General features: G+C 40.1%; 1 protein-coding gene across 2 annotated transcripts in view; it reads right to left on the bottom strand.

The window, feature by feature from the left end:
• DNAJC17 (DnaJ heat shock protein family (Hsp40) member C17) overlaps window positions 1-9,096 on the bottom strand; it is a 29,532-nt gene that overhangs the window by 9,460 nt on the left and 10,976 nt on the right. For both annotated transcript variants that reach the window (XR_008687232.2, XM_055435936.2), the window contains exons 2-4: window positions 791-860; window positions 440-498; window positions 144-231 (exon numbers count right to left, since the gene is read on the bottom strand). Coding sequence is in view for 1 of the 2 variants with exons in the window: in XM_055435936.2 (XP_055291911.2) it covers window positions 144-231; window positions 440-498; window positions 791-860 (217 nt within the window). In the remaining variant the exon portion in view is untranslated. The remainder of the gene's footprint in view (window positions 1-143; window positions 232-439; window positions 499-790; window positions 861-9,096) is intronic.

Raw genomic sequence — 9,096 nt, 5'->3', positions numbered from 1 at the left:
AGCCACCCCCGAGAACAGGGCTCTGCCTGGGACTGGGGCCCAAAGCTCTGAGTGGCTGGAACTGAAGCTACAGGAGCAAAGGGGGAGCTGCAAAAAAACAACCCAGGGAAACCGCAGGGCACCAGCAGCTTGATGCCACCTACCGAGCTTTACTTTCTTCCTTCTCTCATCAAGTTTCTGGGTCCTCTCTGCTGCCTGCTTCTTGGCTTTCCTGACTTTGTCATACGCAGCCTGGCAGAAGGAAGGAACACAGAGGAGCAGTCAATGAAGTAACACCCGTAGCGCCAGGCTTCCTCCCTGGCCCCGCCGCTAGCCCTAGGGCTCGTGAGGCAGTCTGGTGACAGTCTCCAGGCAAGGACAGTATGGCCGAGTACAGAGGATGACCACACAGTGCTCTCTAAATGTAGGGGACAATTCAGACAGAGGAAGATGTGCTTACCCTGGCGGCAGCATCCGTCAGTACCTCCAAGGCCTGAGAAAGCTGGTGGAAGAGTTCAGCTAAACACAGAGATCAAAAGAGAGAGAGGAGAAAAGTAAAGTTAGACTTGGTGACGGTGTGCTCCCTCAGAAAAGCACCTCAAAGAAGCCACAGGCTGCTGAAAGGAAGACATCAACAGATGCCCAAACAACAAAGAAGGGTGAGTATATCAGCAACTGATCAGATGCCCTTAACGTGTGAAGTGCAGCCACGGGCCCAGTGCCCAAAGTCAGGCTGCGTGCGTTGACCTCCACGGCACTCACACCACACCCAGGTGGGTTGGGCTCCTCCCCATGCCTAGGAGAGGCTCACCTGCTCTCGGATTATCCGGGTTTTTGTCTGGGTGGCAGGAGAGGGCCTTCTGTCTATATGCCTTCTTCACCTGGAAGAGAGAAGATTGGGTTATTCATTCTCTCACCCCAAGACAGACAGGAAAACACTGCTAACGGGATAAGGGAAATCCAGGGAGGGCTTCGCATCGCTACAGGAAGTTTGCCACACTGAAATAGTCATCTCACAACCACAGTGGAGATCTTCAGTGGAAGCAAAGGCTATGGAGGGAGCTGAAGGCTGCCCAGCAGCAAGGTTGGGCCTGCTTCCTGCCGAGTGCCCAGTCTCACCCCTGTGGATGTCAGAGGCTCCTGGCAGGGGCAGAGTCCCTCTAGTCACCCAGAAACAGGCACTCACACAGTCTTAGTGTAATGTAATGTACACCAGGACTTCCCTGGTGGCTCAGAGGTTAAAGCGTCTGCCTCCAATGCGGGAGACCCGGGTTCGATCCCTGGGTCGGGAAGATCCCCTGGAGAAGGAAACGGTAACCCACTCCAGTATTCTTGCCTGGAGAATCCCATGGACGGAGAAGCCTGGTAGGCTACAGTCCACGGGGTCGCATAGAGTCGGACACGACTGAGCATCGGAACGGAACAGAAATGTACACCAGGGCAACATTTCCACAGGGAAACGTAGCCATCAACATTTTAAATGTACTTTCTCTTTGACTTATTACGGAATTTGGACTTGCAGAAGCATGCCAAAATAGATATACAAGGATGCCCACTAAAATATAGTTTATATAAGCCCGTAAGTAAAGCCAACCAAAATCTCCAACAACAGGGAGACTCATTTAAGAAATTATCATAGACAAAAGTCTATATGGGCTGTCCAGAAATATCTTCAAGTCCTCATTACAAGAAAAAAAACTAAGTATGATGACAAACAGCAAATCATTATGTTCTACACCTGAAACTAATCCAATGTGATGTGTCAATCATACCTCAACTTAAAAAAAAAAAGAAAGAAGTATCTTCAAGGTACAATGCATGAAAAAAAAAAACAAGGCTTAGAACAGTATATAATAACATGATAATTTGGGGGTTAAAAATAAATCAAAAATAAAAGAAATGTAAATAGTTAGAAACACTCGAGCATGTGCAAGCATTTGTTTTCCTTTTCTCCCTCACAGCAATCACAAAAAACAGTGGTTTCTTTTGGAGAGAAGCTGAAAGTGGAGGGGAAAGAAACATTCACTTCTCATTGTATACTTTTCTGTAGTTCTATTTTTCAAACCTTAAACTAGTCTTTATTATTATTATTATTTTTATTGATAACAGGGGTTATCTTGGTGGGGAAGCTATGGTCTATTTTTAGTTTTCATCTTTGCACCTCTTTATTAAAAAGAAAATAAGTATTATTTTTTATATTAGTAAAAATAAATAAACATAGCTACCAAGGTTCTCTTTTGTATATTCCCCACTCATAAGGGAAGACAGAGCACAAAACCCAGAAATCCTCTGCTTTCTGAGGCCTTGCCTTCACTCTGCCTGTACACGTTACTTACTGCTCAAATCTCTTGGGATGAGAAGCCTCTAGCCCAGAATCTCTACCAGTAGCTTATCAGACTGGCTCTCCAGGCTTCCTACAGGGAACCAATAAACATTTCAATCCAAAGTGTGCTAAAAAAGGGCCTTCAGAGGCAAGGGGAGGGTCTGCAGCCCAGTGCCACCTGCACCTTCAGCTACACCTAGCCCAGGACCTCTGGGGTGTGCTGCCACCTGCTGGGCCAGAGCTGGAACCACACCTTCACTTGCCTGGGCAAGCAAGCCCATCTATTAATAGCTCTCCTGGCTGAGCCTGAGAAAGCAGGAACCACTCCCAGCACAGGCTTTGGGCAGACAGAGTGTAAAAGTTCCTCCCTGCCTCCCAACCTTCCCAACTGCCACCTATGTTCACCTCCTCACCCCAACCCAGGTCTTCACCAATAATGAGTAATGACAACAATAACAAAATCCAGCTTTTTTTTTCACTATTTGTTGTTCAGTCACTCAGTCGTGCCACCCCATGGACTGCAGCTCGCCAGGCTTCTCTGTCCTTCACTGTCTCAAACCCATATCCATTGACTCTATGATGCCATCCAACCATCTCATCCTGTCTCCCCCTTCTCCTCATTAAAAAATAATAATAAGGGAAGAGGAGGTGACAGTTTCATATACAGTCTTACATTTGAAATGTCATCCTTTACTCTTGAGGCAACTTATCATTTGTCATCCCTCCCTTTAGCCTTTCTTTTCCCTTCTCCATTTATGCCTAGGGCCTTATTTCTTTTTTACTTTAAACCAAGCCTTTATTACACATTCTTTATATTTGCAGGCTTCCCCCATGGCTCAGTAGTTAAAAAAAATCCGCCTGCCAATGTAGGAGACTAAGCGTCTTGTTTTTTCAATAAGCAAAACAATACAAAAATATATAGAGAACTAAAAAGCTAATGTTCTTTCCCTACGTCCCCAGCCCTCTTTGCAAAGTCCTTCCCCCTGATCACTCCAACAAACAGAAGTCTTTGGGGTCTTGCTTCTGCCTCTCTGTCCCCACCTCTCCTCTCTCTCTGATCCCAGGAGCTGTGTCTGAACTGGTTGAGAGGAAGAGGAAAGGAGAACAGGGTGTCTTTTGCCTCAATTTGCAACACTGCCCTCAGGACCAGGATTAGCAGGCATGCCCTACAGAGGCTGAATTTTGTGGAAGACGGTTTCTTTTGTATCATGGAGCTCTTTTAAAGTGCTACGTGTTCTTTTTTGTAAATGTGAAAAAGGACGATAAGAGGGAGGGAAGGAGTAAGAAGGAATAGTAGGAAAGCAAAATAAGAGCCAAGAGGGGGCTAGGTGGTAGAACACTCTTCATTTTCTTTTCTTTCTTTAGAGAATGCTTTATGGTTTTTTATTCTAAGGAATGATATTAAATAGCTTTCTGTTTTATATTTTATTTTAATGCTCTATATCAGAAAGTTGGTTTTTTTTAACTTAAACAGGAAAATTGTTCAAACAGAAAAACTAATTACATCATAATGGGAAATTAATCTACATATATTAGTTTGTTTTCTCATCAATTCTCTTTCCAGAATATGTTCCTTCGACAAATGTCTTTAACAGTCTCATCAGACTTCACTGGAAGCAACAGACCAAGGTCACCTCACTCCCCTTCTGGGTGGAGCCCCATCTTACTCCCAACCGTCCAGCCTCCCACACACTCTACATCTATAACCAAACACAACTGCCCTAATCAACTTGATGTATCCTGGACCCCTATCCCCTCAAGGCCTAGCCTGGGCCTCCATTTCCAAATCACCCCTTAAAGGTGTGAGGAGTTGAACATTCTGTGTTTCGAAATCTTATCGGAAAAAATTACCACTCTCATGCAGTGGCTTGCTGAGTAAGGGGAGAGGTGAGGTCAGAAAGTCAAGGTCACGCTGGTATTCATTCTTAGAGAGGAGTGTCTACAGATAGGAGGGGAGCTCTCTGAGAGCCCTTTGGCACAGCACCAAATCTACCCCACCTCCTGGAGCATCGAGGATAGAGAAGGACTGAGCTGAAGCTGGGGATACAGAGAATAATCGGGAATTTCCCTGACACTTAAGAGGAAGGACACTGCTTAGCAAGGAAAATGGCTGTGAAAACAATGAATTATACTACAGTTGTAAGATGCCTGTAAGTGAGGTCCCTAAGAATGGAAAAAAAAAAGAGAGAGAAGTTAATTTTAGCCTTAAAGGCCTCACACAGGAGATAACATCTGAGCTGGATCTGAAAGGTGAGTAATAGTTCTCCAAGCAGAGCCAGAAACAGAGGGTGTGGAAGAACCTGACTTCCCTTCAAGCCCCAGACCAGCTCAGAGGAGAAATATGTTTTCTTTTAATGAGGAAAAGGTACTGAGAACAGAAAAGGACATGAAAAAGCAGAGACGTGGTTGTAATTAAACATGGAAGTAAAAATAATGTTTTTGTCAAAGAATATTTTGATTAATTAAAAAAAAAATCTTTAACCAAAGAAAAGTAAAAGAAGAAAACCAGGAAAAGAATAAAATTCACACAAACAAGTTTTAAAAACACAAACTTGGGATGAAGAAATGCTAGGGAGTGAGGGCACACATGAAGGCAAAGAAATGCAAAACTAGCCAGAGTAGAGAAAATAGTTACAGTTAACTCAGGTGTGACACTGAGAACACAAGAAACTTAACATGATCCATAAGGTGTGTGTGATTCATAAAACACAGAGCAGACCAATCAGAAGGAAAAGCCCCACAGAGCGTATGAGCAGGGCCAGATATGGAAAGCGTTCCAAGATCAAAAGTAATGAATCAGGCTTTTGGGGTCTCCAAGCCCAAAGAACTTGAACCCCAAAGTTCTCTTTGAGCTAAAGAAAGATTGTCGTGAAGCACAAAGACAAGATTAATGGAACATATAAGCATGGCCAAGAAACAAACAGTAATAAATGTAAAAATTCAAAGTATGGTAAAAAGTATTACTAAAATCCAACATAATGAATGAAAAAAGTTAGTTCTTGATTTCAAGCCATATACCAAAATAATTCCAGATAGATTAAAAAAAAACAAAAACCTAAATACAAAAAAATGAAACTAAAAGAACCCAAAGAAAGAAAATGATGAGAATATTAATCTACTTTTAGTATGGGGAAAAAATTCCTAAGCATTAAAGCAAGGGAAGGAATCACACATACATGCACACACATATATGTACACAAAATGAATGGATTTACAATGAAAAACTTTTATCTAAGCAAAAAATCATAGACAAAATTAAAAGATGAGGGGGTGGAAGGGAGGCTCAAGAGGGAAGGGATATATATACACTTACAGCTGTTTCACACTGATGTACAGTAGAAATCAACATAACATTGTAAAGCAATTATCCTCCAATTAAATATAAAAAAGAAACAAGTTTAAAAAAAAGGACAAGGGAAATGATAACTGAGAGAAGTATGTGCATGAAACACGACAGACAACAGTCTTTACAAAGAAGCCACGCAGAAAAAAAACAACACAAGAAAAAGACAAACTACAAGAAAATAGAGAACACGAATAGAGAATCATAGAATATAAATGGCTGACATGAAAAATGTTCAGCCTCACACATAAAAATTAAGGCTTTTTCACCTCTCAGTTGACAACAAGGAAAACAAAGGATGGTATTTAATGTTGGTGGCTTTGTGGTGAATATGTAAATTAACACAACGATTCTGGTCTGTTTGGGTTTTCTTTGTCTGCCCCCCGTGGCTTGCGGGATCTTAGTTCCCTGACTAGAGATCAAACCCCTGCTCCCTACCTCCTGCAGTAGAAGAGCAGAACCCTACCACTGGACTGCCAAGGAATTTCTTACACAATGATTCTTGAAAGTAATCTAGCAGTATATATCAGGAAGCTTTGAAAAGTGCAGACCCTTTGATCCAGCAAGGCCTCTTCTAAAGAAATACTTAGAAGTTTATACAGTATTTATAAACATTGCTGTTCATTATAACATATTTATAAAAGAAAAATAATCTACATTCCAAAATGGTTGCTAGCACCTACCATGTAGCAAGCTCTTTTTGAAGTGCTTTATATACAGTAACTTAACTCTATTTTTTTTTAATAGGATTTCTCTCCTTTCTTAAAAAAAAAAATCTATTTTATTTATTTAGCTTTGTCAGATCTTAGTTGCAGCATATGGGATCTCTTAGTTGTGGCATGTGAAATCTTAGCTGGAGCAAGCAAACTTTAGCTGTGGCATGAGAGATCCAGTTCCCTGACCAGAGATCAAACCTGGGGCCCCTGCATTGGGAACACAGAGTCTTAGCCACTGGACCACCAGTAAGTTCCAGTAACTTACATAACTCTTAACACGTCCCTATGAGGTAGAAATTATTATCCTCATTTTACAAATGAGAAAACTGTGACATAATGAAACAATCATTATGATACTGAAAATCCATTCAATGAAAAACTATGCAATAATTATTTCAGACAATAACTGTTCTATTCCAGCCACATACCATAGGAAAAACTATGGCTCCCAATCATCCCCTGCCATCAAAGAAGGAACTGCGAGTCTAGACTTCCACCCTCACCAGCTGTAACAAAGCACCCCAAACCTTTTGCCAGAGTGGTGTCAGAGAAGGCCAAGAAGGGAGTTCACACTCACTAGATGAAAATATAAAAATATTTCTGAAAGAGAGCATTATAATTGACATTTACTTTTCACAGTGAGCTTATATTACTCATCACATCAAGAAAAAATAATTGTTAAAAACAAACAAACAAACAAACATAATTAGCCGACAAGGTAAAGAAATAAAAGGCACCCAGGACTTCATGGTGGTCCAGTGGATAAGAATCCACCTTGCAATGCAGGGGACATGGGACTGATCCCTAGTCAGGGAACTAAGACCCCGCATGCTGTGGGGCAACTAAGCCTGTGCACCACAACTGCTGAACTCATGCAAGATCATGGAAGATCCTTGTGTGACACAACAAAGATCCCACTTGCCACAACTGAGACCCAAAACAAATAAGATGTTTTAAAAAGAAAGAAACAAAATGTATCCAAATCAAAAAGAAAGAAGTAAAACTGTCATTACTTGCAGATGACATATTATATAGAGAAAACCCTAAATAGTTCACCAAAAACTGTTAGAATAAAAGAATTCAGTAAAGTTTGCAGGATAGAAAATCAATACACAAAGGTCTGTTGCTCTTCTATGCACTAATAATGAACTATCAGAAAAGAGAAATTAAGAAAACAATTCCATTTACAATTTCATCCAAAAGAATAAATATCCAGAAATAATTCTAGCCAAGAAGGTGAAAAACCTGTACACCGAAAACTATAAGACACTGATTAAATACGTTGAAGAAGACCAAGTAAGAGGAAAGATATTCCAAGCTCATGGTTTGGAAGAATTAATATTATTAAAATGTCTTTACTACCTAAGCAATCTGTGGATTCAATGCAATCCATATCAAAATTCCAAGAGCATTTTCACTGAAAAATTTTTAAAAATGCTAAAATGTTTATGGAGCCACAAAACACCCCAAATAGGCAAAGTAATCTTGAGAAAGAAGAACAAAGCTAGAAGCATCATACGTCCTGATTTCAAACTATATTACAAAGCTACAGTAATCAAAACTGTATGGTATTGGCATAAAAACAGACACCTCACTCAATGGAACACAATAGACAGCCGAGAAATAAACCAACACATATATGGTCAATTTAATTTACAACACAGGAGCCAAGACTGTGCTATGGGGAAAGAAGAGTCTCCTTAATAAATAGTTTTGGAGTGGGGAGGAATAAACTAGGAGCTTGGGATTAACATACACACACTACTGTACATAAAAAAACCAACAAGGAGCTACTATAGAGCACAGGGAACTTATTCTATAATAACCTACATGGGTAAAGAATCTGAAAAAGAGAAATATATGTATATGGAAAATTGAATCACTTTGCTCTCCACCTGAAACTAACACAACATTTAAATCAAGTATGTGCCAATAAAATTTTTCTTCAATAAAATTTAAAAAAATAAAAAATACTGTTGGGGAAACTAGGTAGTCACATGCAAAAGAATTAAACTGGACCACTATCTTACACATACACAAAAATTAACTCAAAATGGATTAAAGACTTGAATGTAAGACATGAAATTATAAAACTTCAAGCAGAACACATGGAAATCAGGCTCCTTAACACTGGTCCTGACAATGATTTCTTGTTTTTTCTGGATTTGAGAGCAAAAGCAAAAGCAAAAAACAAAAGCAAAAACTAAACAAGTGGGACTAAAACTAAACTAAAAAGCTTTTGCAACAACAAATCAACAAAATAAAAAGGCAAACTATGGAATCAGAGAAAATATTTGCAAATCATATATCTGATAAGGGGTTAATAAAAAGACCCAAAATAAACAACAAAAAAACCAATCTCATTAATCGATAGGCAGAGAATCTGAATAGACATTTTTTTTCCAAGGAAGATATACAGATGGCCAACGGGTACATGAAAAGATGTTCAACATGACTAACCATCAGGCAAATGCAAATCAAAATTACAATAAGATACTATTAAAACCTTATACCTGTTAGTATAGCTATTATCAAAAAACAGAATGTGAGGATGTGGAGAAAGTGATCCCAGGTATACTACTGGTGCAGTCACTATAAAAAGTTGTATAGAGAGTCCTCAAAAAATTAAAAATAGAACTACCAGGAATTCCCTGGCAGTCCAGTGGTTAGAACTCCACACTTTCACTGCCAAGGGCCAGGGATCGATCCCTGGTCGGGGAACAAAGATCCCACAA

The sequence above is a fragment of the Moschus berezovskii genome, chromosome 9 (genome assembly GCF_049115385.1).
Source record: "Moschus berezovskii isolate FMDL1 chromosome 9, NW_MosBer_1.0, whole genome shotgun sequence".
Lineage (NCBI taxonomy): Eukaryota > Metazoa > Chordata > Mammalia > Artiodactyla > Moschidae > Moschus > Moschus berezovskii.
This window is presented reverse-complemented; position numbering and strand designations above follow the sequence as displayed.